The sequence below is a fragment of the Apis mellifera genome, linkage group LG14 (genome assembly GCF_003254395.2).
Source record: "Apis mellifera strain DH4 linkage group LG14, Amel_HAv3.1, whole genome shotgun sequence".
Taxonomy (NCBI): Eukaryota; Metazoa; Arthropoda; class Insecta; order Hymenoptera; family Apidae; genus Apis; species Apis mellifera.
Window position 1 is genome coordinate 1681187 of NC_037651.1, and position 16851 is coordinate 1698037.

The following is a 16851-nucleotide window of genomic DNA, read 5'->3' on the forward strand; positions in this document are numbered from 1 at the left end:
GAACAGGTGTCGGATGCACCCGAATAGGCGTGGAAAGAACAAACATAGGAAAAGTTGAGGAAAATAGGCGCGAACGAAAGCGGCGTTTTAACTATCCCCGGTAAAACGAGGCAGTCTTTTATTTCTTCTGCTTTCTCCTTAATTAGCGAGCTACCCACCCGCTAATTATTACGTTACTTTTACATTAGGCGGAATCCACGACGTGATTCTCTTACACGCTCCATCCGAATTCTTTCTTCCCCCCGTTTCTTGCCTTTTTCAAATTTTATTCTTTCTTCCATCTCGTGTTTTTGCTCAAACAGAAATGAAAGGGAAGTCACAAAGATGAAATGTTCTTTAAAACGCAAAGAAAACACTTTAAGAGTTTTCGTTATATTCTTTTTTCTTTTTCTTTCTCTCAAGTATCGAGGTTATACGACATTGTTAGTCGTCCCACGTAAGCTTGTGTGTAATAATTTCAACCCTAAAGGCGCGTTTAAAATTATCACGTTAAATATATTACATTAACTAGATTAAAAATTTGAAGTTTTTCCAATTGTAGAATCTGATCTTTGCTAATTCTGTCACTGATTAAATATTAATGTTAGATATTATAATAATTTCGCGAAAGAATTTTTCTAGGTTATAAAATTCTAACTTAACTTAAATTCGTTAAGCTCATTAATTCTTGGAATATATTAGCTTATATCTATTATATCTATTATATTTTACATGTTCATTTTTGTATTATGAATAAACTAATAAAATTCGTGATTCTTTTTTGCGGAAAGAAAGTATCACGTCATAATAATTTTTAATTAAAATTCCTCGTTTCGCTTTTCTTAACGAAAGTGAAGTTTTTTAATTTCCTTACCGTAGAATATTAAAGAGTGAATATTGTAGCAATTATTATTGCTATTAAAGTCTAAATTAATGTTATAAGAAATTTTTTAAAATGTTAAGAAAAAGGAAGAATTCTTTTTGAAAATTTAAAACAAAATAATAATATGCTTAATATTTTAATAAATTTTTCAAAATCTTTTTTATAAAATTGAAGATAAATATATACATATACACTCCTATGTTCACGAATTATTAATTTATAATTAATTTAAAATCAAAATAATGTAAATGGTATATATGAATCTAATTTATCATTGAAAATGTTTAAAATAAAATAAAATCTATATAAAAAAGAAAAGGAACAAATTGTCATTGGATACTTTAATAATATTTCTTCGTAAGATCTCAATTATTTAAAAGATAATGTAACGAGTAATTTTCTTATCATAATTTTCAACTATTAAAATAAACGATACGTGAAAACGAAAAAGAAATGTTAGGAAAAAGCTTTTTTCTGTTTATTCAAATGTAACTTTACACTCGCAAGATTGCAAGAACGGTCTACAGTTGTGATAATTAAATCACAGAATCTCATGAATATTAAATGAGATTACGCATGTAACACGGAATACGATAACAACATTCTTTGAACATGTACAAGAAATAAATCTATCAATGAACTATCTTTTATCAATTCTGTTTATCAGAATTCTTTTTTGTAACTCAATCCATTTAATTCCATCGATCAAATGAAAAATATTTTCGATAAAAAGATTTATATAATTTTTTCAGCAAACTTAAAAAGAACAAGATATAGAAATTATACGATGAATTATACGATAATTATATAAATAAATAAAATTAAGACAGATCGACATTCCATTCTTTTGAAAGTATTTATACAATTTTTAAAAGTATCTTTAAAATTTTTACAAATTAAGATTAGTATTTACAAACTTTATTACCATTTTCTTTTTTTCTTTTTCTTTCTCGCATATTTTCTTATCTCACTAATATCTCTCTTTAAATTAAAAAATTCCTTCGATGAATGAACAAGATAGAGAAGCATAATAGTCGATGTAAATTCCGTTCAAAAATTTAATCCTTTGTATTCTTTTACGAGTACAAGTGTACAGACTTGTAACCCAAATCTAACTCGAAGCCAGATATTGCAGCGGGGATTCCTTGAATAAAAGAAAGGGTCTTTCTCGAAAAGGCTGGAAAAAGATTGAACGGAAAACTTTCTTTGCACAAGCACGACCTATTTCTATTTAGCGAACGTAATACAAGGGAATATGCTATAGAGGTCGCTAATTAATTGTTAATGGTGTACTGGGATTAAGTTTGAGGACTCGAGCATTTCCTACCTATTTCGAAGGGCTTTATTCTCGTTTGTTGAGCTTCTGCAATGTACAGATGTAATTATACTCGAAAAATAACTCGAAAAATAATTAACCCAGATATTTAAGGAAGATAAAATAATTTGTTCGGGATAATAAATCTAGTTTCTCGTCTATGAGATAAATTCATCGTTATAAAAAAAAAAAAAAAAAAAAAAATACTCACAATAATGAAATTTTACTATTTGAAATAAATATAACTTTTTTTGTAATGTAATTATAGATATTACTCGCACGAATGTAAAAAAAGAAATATTTTGTACAATACAAAATTTGTAAAAAAGAATTTAAATCTATTAAATAACAAAAATTGTTGATGATGAAGCATCTTTTTGTTCTTTTGAAAACAAATAAAAATTATGATATCCAATTTTTTAATTTTTTAAATATTCTTAAAATGAAAATTTATATTAGCATTGTATTATTATATCATATTACATTACAAATTTATATTATTTATTTCATTTATATAATTTTATATATATAATATCTTTATAGAATTGATTCTAGAAGTTAAAAAAAAAGCACAAAAATATTGATTAAGATTTATTTATTAAGTTACAAACAATTGAATTATAAATAAATTTTAATATTTTTGTAGACTTTCAAAATCATACTGCACACGATACATATCATTGCGTTACGTATTATTATTAATTTTAATTTGATTTTTCCTATTATAAACGAGGAGAAAAATATTTGCATAACGTAACTGAATAAAAGAAACGACGCCTGTTTACTATTCCTTAATCGTATTAATTCTAATTTAACTTTCCTCAAGGATTGGTCGACCTAGATATTACCTTATGTCGCGAAACCTTAGTGTAAATCATGCACTCTGGCTGATCTATACGAGACGAACCTATTTCTGTTAATGAGATTCGAATATAAAAAGAAAAGAATAATAAAAAAAAATTGCAATGAAAATTTCCCGACGCGAGAAATTTCTCGTGTCATTGGAAATCATGGATCACCCTTCCCTTCGCCTTTTGTACGACCGATCGATCGATATAATTCTTTTAAAAGGATGTGTGGTCCATTGAGCAATACGATGCAATGGTTCTGCAGAGGCTCGTAAATACAAATTACATAGGCATTATCCACCCTATTCTGAGATAGTGGGAATCTGCAATGTATAGATTAGAATTAATGTTTCACAGGCGGTTGTGAATTTGTCTTTGTTGTACATACTTTTAAAATCTGAAAATATATATTCTTTTAAATGAAATGATAGATATGATAAAAGGATAATTTCGTTTTATGATTAAAAAGTTATTGTATAGTAATTTGTTATAAGGTGATATTTCATGACATTGTTGAAATATAAATTTGTAATTGAATATAAACTTGAAATTTCTTTATAAGTTACAATTAAGAAAATAGCATTGAAGAAAAAAATGATTAGATTATTAATGAAATCAAGTAATTTTCATCTAATTTTTTACTCTATATAAGATTAATAAATTTAGAATGTAAATACATATAACAATATAAATGACTGTGTTCATTATATTTATTAAAGAAATAATAATAAAATGTGAATATAACAATATATATTATAACACATAAATGAATATATCCATTATATTTATTAAAGCAATAATAATTAATAGTTTTTTTAGTTTTTAAAATCTTCTATTTTAATTATTGTAATAATAAATTTCTATATAGCATGATTGTTTTTTATTTAAGAATGTATTATGTTAGAAAATAGAAACTTGATATTTTATTACGTACACAGATAGAATATACATTTATTTTATTTTGGTAGTATTTTCTTTTTAAAGTTCACTTTTTTGCTTCAATAATGCATATCAATAATTGTTTGTTAACCTATTTAAAAATATTGATATTTTTACTATAAAAAGTTCAAGGATAAGTAAAAATAACTTATTAACTCATCATTTAATTTGCCAATAATTTAAACTTCATAATTTATTTATCCTTTAGCAATTTTCTATTTTTAATGCATCGTTAAGTTTTTCTATACATTATTAAGTTGCTTTATACATATTTATATTTTCTATTTGTGAAAAACACTAGAAATGATTTGACTAAAATTAACTTCTTGTTTCTTGCCTTTAATTATATGTAAAGCCATATCTACCTAAGAATAATAAAGGTATATAGTCTATTGTATGCAATTTATTTACACACAAAAGAAGAATTTGTAAATCATTATATTTATTACATATTATTTTAATATTAATTACTCACTGCTAGTAATGTTATATAATTTCATATATAATATTATTATATTATACTTTCATATATATATTTATAACTACAATAGTATTAGATAATAATAACATTGTATATTATTTACATATTAATTCCATGTTACTTAATTAGATCCAAGTTTATTCATTAAACATCATATCATTTTATAGTACTCTCTTATGAGCATAAAAATTTAATATAGTGAAAATACATAAAATAATAGAAAAATAATAGAAAAAACTTTTAATATCAACACATTAAAGTACATGTATACATATATCTATGACAAAAAGATAAAAACAAAAAAAGTAACTAAATAAATAGATGGATATAATCTTATGCTCATTTGTCATTTAAAAATTAATAATAAAGTCACGATTTCTTATTCGAAATGCAATACATTGATTCCTAGGGGAAATCTCGTTAATCTTTCCTTCATACCCTTCGCACGTACTGTATATCCAGATGAATTGACAAAGAAGCAACTTTACACTTCAAATCCCCCGGCAACGAAGTACAAGCGAACTGGTATAAAGCCAATCCACGAAATTTACGTCTCGCGAGTTTTCGCTTCGCGTTCACGTATATCAGGTGCTTCTGTTTCAAGAATTATCATCCATTCTGAAACTTCTGACAGAGGAAGGATCCAACTTGCATTCCACGCGAAACAGGAGTCGATGGAATGGTATAGATACCGATGGAATGGTATATTCACTGTTTGCACAAAAATGGAATTTTCTAACGAGATTTTCCTGTCTCGAAATCATTTGTTTCGTCCTGGAAAATCAAATATTTCCTTTCGTTCGGTTTGAATTTTGAATTTTGTGTTTTTTTATTAGATGAGAGAAGAAAGTTTCTTAAATTTTTATCAACTTAAACTCTTTTCTTCTTATGTATATAGAAATTCTTCTTTCTTCAACCAAAATTATATTTATGTCGTATTTAGTTAATATCTTGAGTTATGGACACTTTGAGGTTATGTTGTATAGATATACTTATGCATATTATGAAAATTCTTATAAATTATTTTATTTATTGTTTGTGTTTATGTTAAAGTAAATAATAATAACAAGAATACAAGATTAATATAATAAAAATAAAGAGTTAATATAATGATGTTTAAATATAATAGTAGCATAATATAATACATCTTTATAGAAATAACAACAAACATTTTTTGATTAAAAATTAAACTTTTGTTATAAATTTTTTAAGTATTCAGTTTATCTTTTATAATGTAATATTCGTAATTATATGTTGTAATCATTTTAAAAACATTTAAAAATTAGACTTTTGTTATATTATATGTATATATAACGTATAATATTTATATTTATATCATAATAGTTTAAAAATATTTCATGGACAAATATCAGACAACATTTTTACCTGGTAAAAAGAAGAGAAATCAGTATTTTGTGCAGGCTTTGGTCTCGATTCTGTAGATGAAACTGTCATCCACCGAGCACTCCCTCCGTTTGACAAAAGGGATCGGCAAACCAGTATATGTCCATTTCAGAATTGAACTCCGGGGGGTCGTGCACATTAGAAATAGCTATGGCTGGAATAAACGTGACAACAGCAGCCGTTTGCCCGTAATAATCGAAATTACTCGCCCATTTTATAACATGTTTGTATATTTGCAGTAATGTTATTTCACCTTAATTCTAATCTATCTGTGACTCTTTAAATTATCATTAAACTCATGTTCTTTTATTTATGACTTATTTATTGTCATATTAATACTCTTTATTGATGATAATTATTTATAATCATCTAATGTAAAAAATTTTTATACTGTTATATTATGTATATTATTAAATAGCTATATAATTATATATATATGATGTAATATATAACGTATGGATATTTTATGATTGCTTGAATGATTAAATGATCATAATAATTACATTTTCTGATTACGTGATTATATAAATATTATTATATGAATCTAACTATAAATAACAAATATATTACATATAAAAGAATATTAATATTATGTAATAATAAATCTATAATATAAATAAAGCATTTTGAAATATGTTAAATTACTATATGGAGAAACGAAACATGATATTTAAAATTCCTGAAAGTTTTAATAAGTCTCAACAAATCTAAAATATAAATTAAATATATAAAACTTATTAATTAAAAAATATAAACATTAAATAATTTAATAGTTAAAATTTATAAAAATAGTTATACATTATTTATCAATTTAAAAAAGAAAAATAAATAATTTTTCTTTTGACTATCAACTTTTCTTCTACGATATTTTAAGCTATTGTTCCTGTGATTACAATTAATTAAGTTATAAATCAATGAGCAAATTTGATCGTACACAACGAAGATTTATTGAACGATCGAGAATCATAAATTATGACGATCGAATATCGAGTTTCTTCTCGAGGGAGGAAGTGAATGCACACAGTACCCTATCTCGTAACGTAGGGGAGGTATAAGCTTCCTTTTTAGGGGATGTTACCCTGCTCTTGTTCCCTTCAAGCTATAACTATAAATTGTCAAAGCTCGCATTATAATGATTACGACTAGTCGATAAATAAGACTTACCATAGCTTTTAGCCTATATGTAAATATTAGTCAGTTTCGTGTAATTGTTAAGCAATTATCCCATTAAATTAGCAGATACAGGATTGATTAAATATTTTCAATTTAATTTTTTATTAGAAAATTTAAAGTTTAAATACTTGGTATATTTTTTAGACAATTTTTTTTTGTAAAAATAAATTTTTGTATCAGATTATTTAAAGAAATAAATGTTTCTGATATAATTCAATTTTTAGAGATTCATATAATTATTGCAAACATCTATTCGACTTCATGTTTATTATGTAATATATTGTTTTAAATATTGTAATTCACTTACAATTTCGTTTTATTAATTTAATCTATCAACATAGCAATAAAAAAAAGAACTAACTCGTTCAATTTTTTTTATCTATTATATTTTATCTTGTTATAGTAACAAAATATATAAATAATAAAATGAATATTTAATTAAAATATGCTATCTTATCTGTTAATTATAATTAACTCTTTTCTTGGAGAATCTTTCTTATTTAAGATTATGTATTCATTAATTAAATCTTTTTTATCAATTAATAATCATATTTTTCATAAATAATAAAATTCATTAATATTCTTAATATTCAACATTTTGTCTTTTAGTAAAAGTAAATATTAAAGATTTATTAATTTTTGTCATTAAAGCGATCTTTGTAAGGATATTTCATTAATCGTTGAATATTTGCATTATGAAAATTTATGAAGGCGACTTATTTAAGTGACGTAAAGAAGAGAATCTAAAATGCAATGATTTCACCCTTTGTTGCTCTCCATCTTTGACGATTCTTCTCTTGTGATCTCTTCTCTCATAATCAGATGATCTACATTTAATTAAAGAGAAATTCTTAATTGAAGAATAGGAATTAACGGGTATATTGTGCGAATATCTATCATGATGTAATATAACGCATTGTTCGGTTGGCAAGATGACACATAGCAGAGTAATAGATTGCAGAACGTCATTGTTATGAAAAGAATAAATTATACGTATAGTTGAAAATAATATATGTGAAACAAAATTAATTTTTTCATTTCCGACATTAAGTGAAAATCGTGTAGGAAATGTTGCTTTTCTATTGTTATGAAACGAATTAGGAAATTAAAATAATAAATGATGTAAAAAAAAAAAGAATATAAATAAGAGAAAATATATTTCATTATTTATAATAAAGTAATTAATCCAATTAATTATTCCCTCCAGGGGAATAAATAATATACCAATTCTTTCGAATTGCATCGAAAATAATTTTTTTTTATCATCTTTTACCATTCAAATTTTGAATTATAAATTTTTCATTACTTTTTTTAAACAATCTACAAACATTTTTTTAATTTCCTAAAGTTCAAATCTAATAAAATAAGATATCAAAAATATGTGAATATGAAGAAATCAAATCTATCCTTAATTTATAATTTCTTCAATCTCTCTCTCTCTTTTTCTCTCTCTCTCTCTCTCTCTCTCTCTCTCTCTCTCTCTCTCTCTCTGAATTTATACGATCAATTAACGAGTAAGAAAATGATTACAGGGCCGAATGCCGAATGGAGATTCCTATTTAAAGCTCTCGCTTCGTATACCTCGCGGTTTCTTTAGACAAAGATGTAGAGTGTCACGTCAATTTCAGATGGTCCCTTTATCCATCCCGGCAATACAAGCTCCGTGAAGGACCACTCAGAAAAATGAGCGCAGCCGTAGAAAACGGCGTGGATGCCTCGAAGCCGCGCGGCGTTTTCTCGAGGGCGTTCGCTAAACGGGCGCAACCCTTCGAGGAAGGTGAGTTTTGCGGGGAAAAATAAATGGCACAGGGATTACCGCGGTGCACATGGGGCTTTTTTGGTGATTGGCCGTTGCTACCTCATAAAGCACAATAACTTGGTAGTGGACGCAGTGGTGAAACTGCGAAGAATTCTTCTAATAAAAATGGCTTTTCTTCTGAAAAAAAAAAAAAAAAATAGTGAATCGCTTGCGAGAAAGATGCATAGATTTATTTAGAAAAATCGCGTTTTTCTTTAACGGAAAGAAAGAATGTAGCTGTTGCTTTGTTGATTTATATTTTCTAATTTTCCTTTTTTCTTCTTTTTATTTCATTTTACTTTTATATTTGTAGCTGTTATTGTATTTTATTTATTTATACTCTTGATTATTATTGTTTTTATTAGGAGATAATTTGATACAGTTATATAAGATGGATCATCGAGATTGATGGGCATTTTAATTATTTTCGATATAACTTTGAAAAAGTAAAGGTAACGTTTTAATTTTTTTCCCTTTTTGTTTCATTTTCCGCATCATTATTTTATTAAGCTTAAGGAATGGATGGATAAAAGATGTTATAAGCGTATACATAAATAGATAACCTCGAAGATTTATTTAAAAAAGAAAAAGAACGGTATAGAAAAACTTCAATGTCATCTCTTGAGGATCCATGTATAATAAAAAAGGTCTTAATTGATCTATTAATAATAAAAATAATTGAAATAATTAAGTTATAATTACCTTAATTTCATTTAAATCTATAAAAACTTTATTCTTTTTAAGAATAATATAATAATAATCTAATTACAATAATAATAAAAAAATCATTCAAATTGCACGTTAAAATATTCAGTACTACATTTATATATTTCGATTTATTAAAAAGATTTCTTTTTCTATAAAATATCACAAAAAATTGAAATGATCATATTACATAAATGATCCATCCTTTAATTTTTATCAAAAAATATTCATTTTGTTTCTTTTACAAATCTTTCTGTTTTCGAATGAAATCTATTAACTTTTATGTAAGAAAATCATTTGAATTCGCACGCTAAAATTGCATAAATATTCCCAATATTTAAACAGTCGCATTAAATATTCCCTCTCTTATTTCATTATTATTATTGGAATCTAAAAAAATATCGTTTCGCTTATTTCTCTTAATGATTCTATTTTCGTATCACTATTTAAATATTAACAAAATATCAAATATCTGAAATTACTTATCAGAATACCTTCCATCAACGTGCATCATTTGAATCGCGCGCCAAAAGTTCACCATTCAACTTTCGTCATATCTTGAAGTATTGAATAGGTTTCATTTTCCATGAAAGATCGTAAAGAATATTCCTCCGGCTGTGCACAGCCGTATAATATCGGGCTATCCCATATATCAGACTAACCCCTTCGCGGTTCCCTGCTGGTCTCATACCGACCTCGTGCTGCAAGCGCACTTAACGTGCTCGCGTGTTTGCACGTAGACCTATATACCGACTGGGAGGGTTGCCTACGTAAGTCCTTTATGTGCTTTAATGCCTGACCGTAACCCGATGCGTGTACTTCGCCGTCTTACTTAAGTGCAAACGAGAAACTATCATCTGTTATAATGGAATATAGATGGAAAATAAAAATAAAGACGGATCATGATGATTCTTTTAACTTGTTCTAAGTTTCTTATGGTATAAAAGTAAAACTTTTGATGGATATTTAACGAGGATGATGCTAATTTAATTTAATTGACATTTCATTTTCTTAATGTGTATAATCTCGTATAACATGTGACATTGTTCACAGTTGACAATTGTCTGTACAGTTTGATTTAATAGTTATAATTTTGTTTTCGAGTTTTATTAAATTTAAAATTTTCTATTTGTTATTTATGAAATGTAATATTGAATAGACGAATTAACTGGTAGAAAATTTAGTAATATGTTAAATTGGATAGTCTATCCAATATCCTGATATTTTTATGAAAATATAAAAAAAATATTTAAAGAATTTTATAGAAATATTTTGTAAGATTTTTTCTATGTATAATTTTGTATAATGTTTTTAAATTTATATAACGAAATGAAGTATCATATTAAAATTTTTTTTAATCTTTGAATATTTTTGTATAAAATTTTTTTAATTATTGTGATTAATTTATATTCTCATATAGATAATATTAGAGATAATATTCAAATTTAATTTTTTATAAATCTTGTTAAAATATCTTGTAACAAATATCAATACAATTCTAAATTCATATGTTATATTTAATATGTTAATATTTAAAATGTAGAAATTTTAAATCCATATGATGACAAAATCAATATCATTTAAAATTATCCTATAAATCTCTGCTGCAAATAAAAAAAATAAAGTTTGCTGTGGCAAAATATTAGAGAATAAAATTTGCTGTAGTTTCGACAAACTTTATTCTCTAATATTTTTAAATCTACTCCAACGAGAAACGTATAATATTTAAATTCATACTTAAGCGAAATTAAAATATAAAATTTCTTATAAATCTCGATGCAAAGATAATTTAACTAAAATATCTTACAAGATATATTTTCCTATTTGATATTTTCATGCAGTATTAACGATCAAATAACATCTTCAAATCCATAAAATAAAATGATACCTTTAAATTCTACTCCAAACTGTCTTGAAATATCCTAGAAATATCTTAGAATATCCTAGAAATTTCATTTCCTGAAAAACGATATTAATATTTAAATCCTAGAATTTCCGGGATATCTGCTCCAGATCTAAAAATTTCATCCAAATCTTGTTACCAATATCCAATCAAACAACTATAACGAATAAAAATATTACCGTATTTAAAAACAGGAATAAAAGTCAAAATATTAATAAACATTTGATTTTCATCTAAATGACAATCTTTTTCACACGAGAGAAAATTCTCCGTTAACTTCGTTGTACGTGTAATTGGCGGCTGTTCGCTTTCGGCCATACTGTAATTGCTCGAATTTGAAAATTAATTAAGCCAGAATGTTAAAGGTTCGTTGCGTGAAGCGCAACGAAACGAATTTCTTATCTCGTCGCTTAATTACTCGGTACGAGCAACTTCTTGATGAAAGGATGTTACATCTAGGGCGTAGGTGCGAGCGGGATAAACTTAATGCAATTACCTTGTGAATTATTTGTTTCGTCCGACAAGGTGGAAAATGAAATTACCAGAGGTCAGAATCTTCCTACGAGATGAAATTTTGCCCGAAAAATATTCATAGAATGTAGTTGGATGATCGATCGAGAAATTTTGTGATGGGAATACTTGATAATTATATTGAGACTGCTTGGGGAAGAAAAATAAAAATATTTTATATTTTCACTCTTTTCTTTAGTAGCAGATATATTACAAAATAATTGAAATTGGTAAGATTTTTATACAGATTAAAATCCATTTTATTATTTAATAATAAATATCAAGTATCTTGTAATATATATGTATAGATTTATTTTATTTTTCATCATTATATCATAATTAAAAATACAATATAGTTTGAATCATTATTAATATTTTCAAATTTCGATTATTTTATAATAATATAAATTCTTTGGTTTTTAAAAAATCAGAAAATGAATCAAAATAAGTTATATCTTTGATTTTTATATTTGTTTTATATTTTTATACTCAATTTCCTTCATATTTGCAAAATATCTTTGATCATATATTATATTGATTATTACTTGCATAAGTAATTGTTATTTTACTGTTTCATGAACTGCTTAATTATTCATCACTTTATTTTATTCATGAATTCTCAGTTATATATATGTACATTATATCATTGTCTTCATTTCAATATCGTGTATGAAAATTTGTAATGAAATTTGGATTTTCAGTATTCCCAAATTCACTTTATTATTAATCTCTATGTAAATTATTAACAAAACTTTACATGTATCAAATTACAAAGAATATACACATGTTACATATTAATAAGAAGAAGAAGAATATTAATAAGAAGTTTCATAGTTTTAATTAGAAACACATGGAATTTAATTTTACATACATTACACATTATTATTTGTCTTTTTTTATCTTTTTCAATTTATATATTAATTTTTTTTATTGACTTGATTTTTGAAATATTTACTTGCTTTCAATATTCGTTTTTTTTTTTTTTTTTTTTAGTTTTCCAATTTTAATAAAAAATAGATATTTCTAACTTATTTCTTATTCAAAAAAACAAAATTGCTTTGTAATTGCAATAATTTCGAATTCATTTCAATATCTGATTCTCTGAAAATCAGAGATTATCTATTAAATTTATCTGAAAATTTCCACAATTTTCCACAAATATGTTAAACTTCCAAGTAATTTTGATTCTAAAATACAATTACAAGTTAATGAAGTACAATTAATATTCAAATATTTTAATGTAACATTTTCATATTATTTAGTTTTTCGTTTATTATACAAAAAAATAAATAATAATAATAAATAAAATTTTGTATTGTTATTGTATTTCTAATGAATACTTTATTGTATTCCAAAATAATAAATCCAATAATATTATTGGAATAACTTTGAAATATAAATATTAACAAAAGTTTTAATACATTACAGTATTTAATTATTAAATTATTTTATCCATTTTACCATATTTAAAATTTTCATCTTATTTTAACGTCAATTCTTCAATTTTTAAATTCATTAAATTTCAACTTTAAATTCTCAAAAGTTTAAATTCTCAATTGTAATTTTAATCTTAGTTCTCTAATTGTAATTTCTAACCAATTTCAATTTCAAATTCTCAATGTATTTCTCAAAATTTTCTAACTCCTATCTAAACGTCTGAATGTCCAATTTCAAAACTTCAAACTATCCCATAATTTCTATTACCATAATCCTACGCATTCAACCGATTTCTGTATTTCTGGTTTAATATCCTATTTTCATTTTAACTTCCAAAATTTTGAATGTTCAATTTGATCTAAATTTTCGTTTCATATCAGTATTTCACTCTTCAAATGTTCTATTTATTATTTCTTTAATTTCTAAAATTTCAAACTCTCCAATAATTTCAATTTTTCATATCATTATATATCCAAGCAATTTCAATATTCTAACTTAATATCATATTTCAAATCCATTTTAATTTCCAGAATTGTAAATTTTTAATAAAATTTCTAATTTATATCTAAATTTTTAACTTGTTTCAATATCTAAAGCTCTATTTATAAACTCTCACATAATTACAATACTCATATTTCCATATATCCAATATCAGCAACGTTTATACTTGGTATTATATTTCTATTCACTTCAAAATTCATAATTTTGAAATTTAGAAATTACAAATTCTGAATTCACAATTTATTTTAATAGTATAATCCATCATAAATGCACTACTTATCTCGATTTTCAAAATTTTAAATTTTTTCATAATTTCTATTCCCATATTTTCACATTTATATAATTAACATGCTTAATATTATATTTTTAATTCACTTCAATTCTAAATCTTCACATAATATTCACATACCTAAATTTAATGTTTTAGTTTGATAATTACATTTCTAATTCATTTTAGCTTTCAAAACTCTAGATTTTCAATTCATTTCTACCTTCAAACTTCATTTCAATATCTAACTCTTCAAATTCACTTCTATTACCAAAACTTTAAACTCTCTTATAATTTCAATTCCCATATTCCCATATACTCCCAACAGATTTTAATATTTTAACTTGGCATCATATTTCCAATCAATTTCAATTTCTAAGTTTCTAACTTATTTGAATATCAAATTCTTCAAATGCCTTTCATTTCATCTTGATCCAAAATTTCGAACTCCCACATAACTTTTAACTTTCAATTCGGTTTCAACGTTTCAATAATTAATGTTATATTTCTAATCTATTTCAATTTTCTAATTTTTCATTAGACTTTTACCTCGAGTATAAAAAAATATATCTTAATCTAAAAAATGTTTATAAGTTACATTCAAAATTCGACAAAATGTTGAAACTTCAAAACTTCAAAATACTTTATATATATAATTCATAATACTCTGCATGCAAAAAGTTTCATTAAAATAAAAATTATTGTATTATATAAATAAATTTCCTGATATGATTTTAAGCAACTTTTTCTTTTACAAAAATATTCATTTCTAATCAATTATTAATAAAAAAAACACAGATCACATAAATTTATCACGTCGATTGAACTGTTAGCGAATTGTCGAACTCGACACATGTCACTTCGATTGTTCGTTCGTGTACACGCTCTGTGATTGGTCAACATTTTTTGCTAATAACTCGTTAACAAAGCCAAGACGAAAATTTCCCCAAAGAAAAAAGTTGCTTGAAATCATTTCAAGAATCATCAATTAACCCTTACTGATCGACCCATTGAATCGTTCGTATTTCCAATACCCATATCAATCTCCAATTTCTCCTCGTAAAATCTCAATTGCTTCGAAGCCTTAAAATCCCAGAATCGTTTTAGAATCGGGATCTGAAACGATAAAATCGAGTTCCCTACGTTTATACCGCGAAGTATCACGCGTTTCCAACTTTCCACCACGAACAGGATAGGAAAGCACAAACGATCGTGATCACGAACGCTTTGGAAATCCGTCCGAAACGAGTCAAACGGTCTCGAACGATTTCGAGAACCGGAAGTTTCTTTCTCTCTCTCTCTCTCGCACGAGTTCTACATCAAAGCACGCTCGAGAGAAAGTCGGACGCCGATATAGGAGGGCACGTGTGAGAAAAGGATGCCACGTCCTCTGCCCTTGTATCCGAAACGAGCTCCTCTCACGAACTTGTCGATAACAGTTTGGCACCCCTCGGGCCTTTCCACCTTCGCGCCACGAGCACCATGCTCCGAGAATTCAATTATCCCGTCGCAGCAACGACTTCGGTAATGCGAGATGAACGAGACGACGGCCATCTTGCTGGCAGGGATCCCATGCTTCTTGCCCCTGTGTCCTTGGCTCGATTATGATTTCAAATTTGCGCGAGGAGGGAGCAAATTGGTTTTTGAGGATTCTTGGGTTATTTTTATTCTTTTGCATCCAATGTTTTTGAGCGTATGAAAGAGATAATTCTTTTAGATTTTTATTCAAATTTTTCATGAATGCATAAATATTCTCGATGTAATTTGTCATTAAAAAAACATTTGTCATCTCATTTCTAAAAAGAACTTAATCCTCGAAGGATTATATATTAAATTTTTTGGTGATAAAATTTTCAACAATTTACCAATTTATTTCGATGTAAGAATTAATTAATGAAAATAATTTATAATATATTGTATAGTATATTTGTTGTCATTTCTAAAAAAGATTTGATTTTCAAATAGTTATATATTAAATATTTTAGCGATAATGAGGAAAATTTTCAGCATTATCAATTTATTTCAATGTAAAAATCAATGAATGAAAATAACTTATAATTTATTGGAGTGAATATTGAAAAAATATTAAAGATTCGTGACTACGTTATATTGTTTAAATGTTTCGTATTTACTAAAAATTTTTATCAAAGTGAAACGTTATATTTATTTCGTTCTACTAAAAATGCATTACTGTGTAATTATGAGAATGAACGAGGAAAGTTATTTGACTATTATAAAAAAAGATCGTGATCTCAAAAAAGATTGGAAAATATCTGGTTGTAAAAGTAATTTATGTTCCACGTTTTTATAAATTAAATTTAAATACAGGCAATTTTCATATAATTTAATGGTAAAATTCTATGAAAACTATTTCATTATTATTATTATTATTATAAATGTGAATTTATATTTCATAATGGTTATTTTAAATGAATTTATTTATCAAATAAATTTCATTTATAATTCAAAATATAAATTAATAAAACAAATTTGTTAAAATTATTACATACATATAATAAAATAAAAAATTCTAACAATTGTTCAATCAATAATTATATTGTATTAAATATCTGGACTATTTTATATAATTAAATTAAAATTATTAATGAAATTTTAATTAAATTGAGTATAAATCTAATACAAATAATAAATTTGAAATGAAGTAAACAAAAATTTATTAGCAAACTTTACGAATTATAAATCATAT

General features: G+C 25.3%; 1 protein-coding gene across 21 annotated transcripts in view; it reads left to right on the forward strand.

The window, feature by feature from the left end:
- Positions 1 to 16851, forward strand: part of LOC409711 (kazrin) — a 162383-nt gene that overhangs the window by 84317 nt on the left and 61215 nt on the right. For 4 of the 21 annotated variants that reach the window (XM_026444916.1, XM_026444914.1, XM_026444915.1 and 1 more), the window contains one exon: positions 8651 to 8799. The exons of the other annotated variants lie outside the window; for them this stretch is intronic. In XM_026444916.1, the coding sequence (XP_026300701.1) occupies positions 8706 to 8799 (94 nt within the window). In that variant the 5' untranslated portion in view covers positions 8651 to 8705. The remainder of the gene's footprint in view (positions 1 to 8650; positions 8800 to 16851) is intronic. 21 annotated transcript variants of the gene reach the window in all.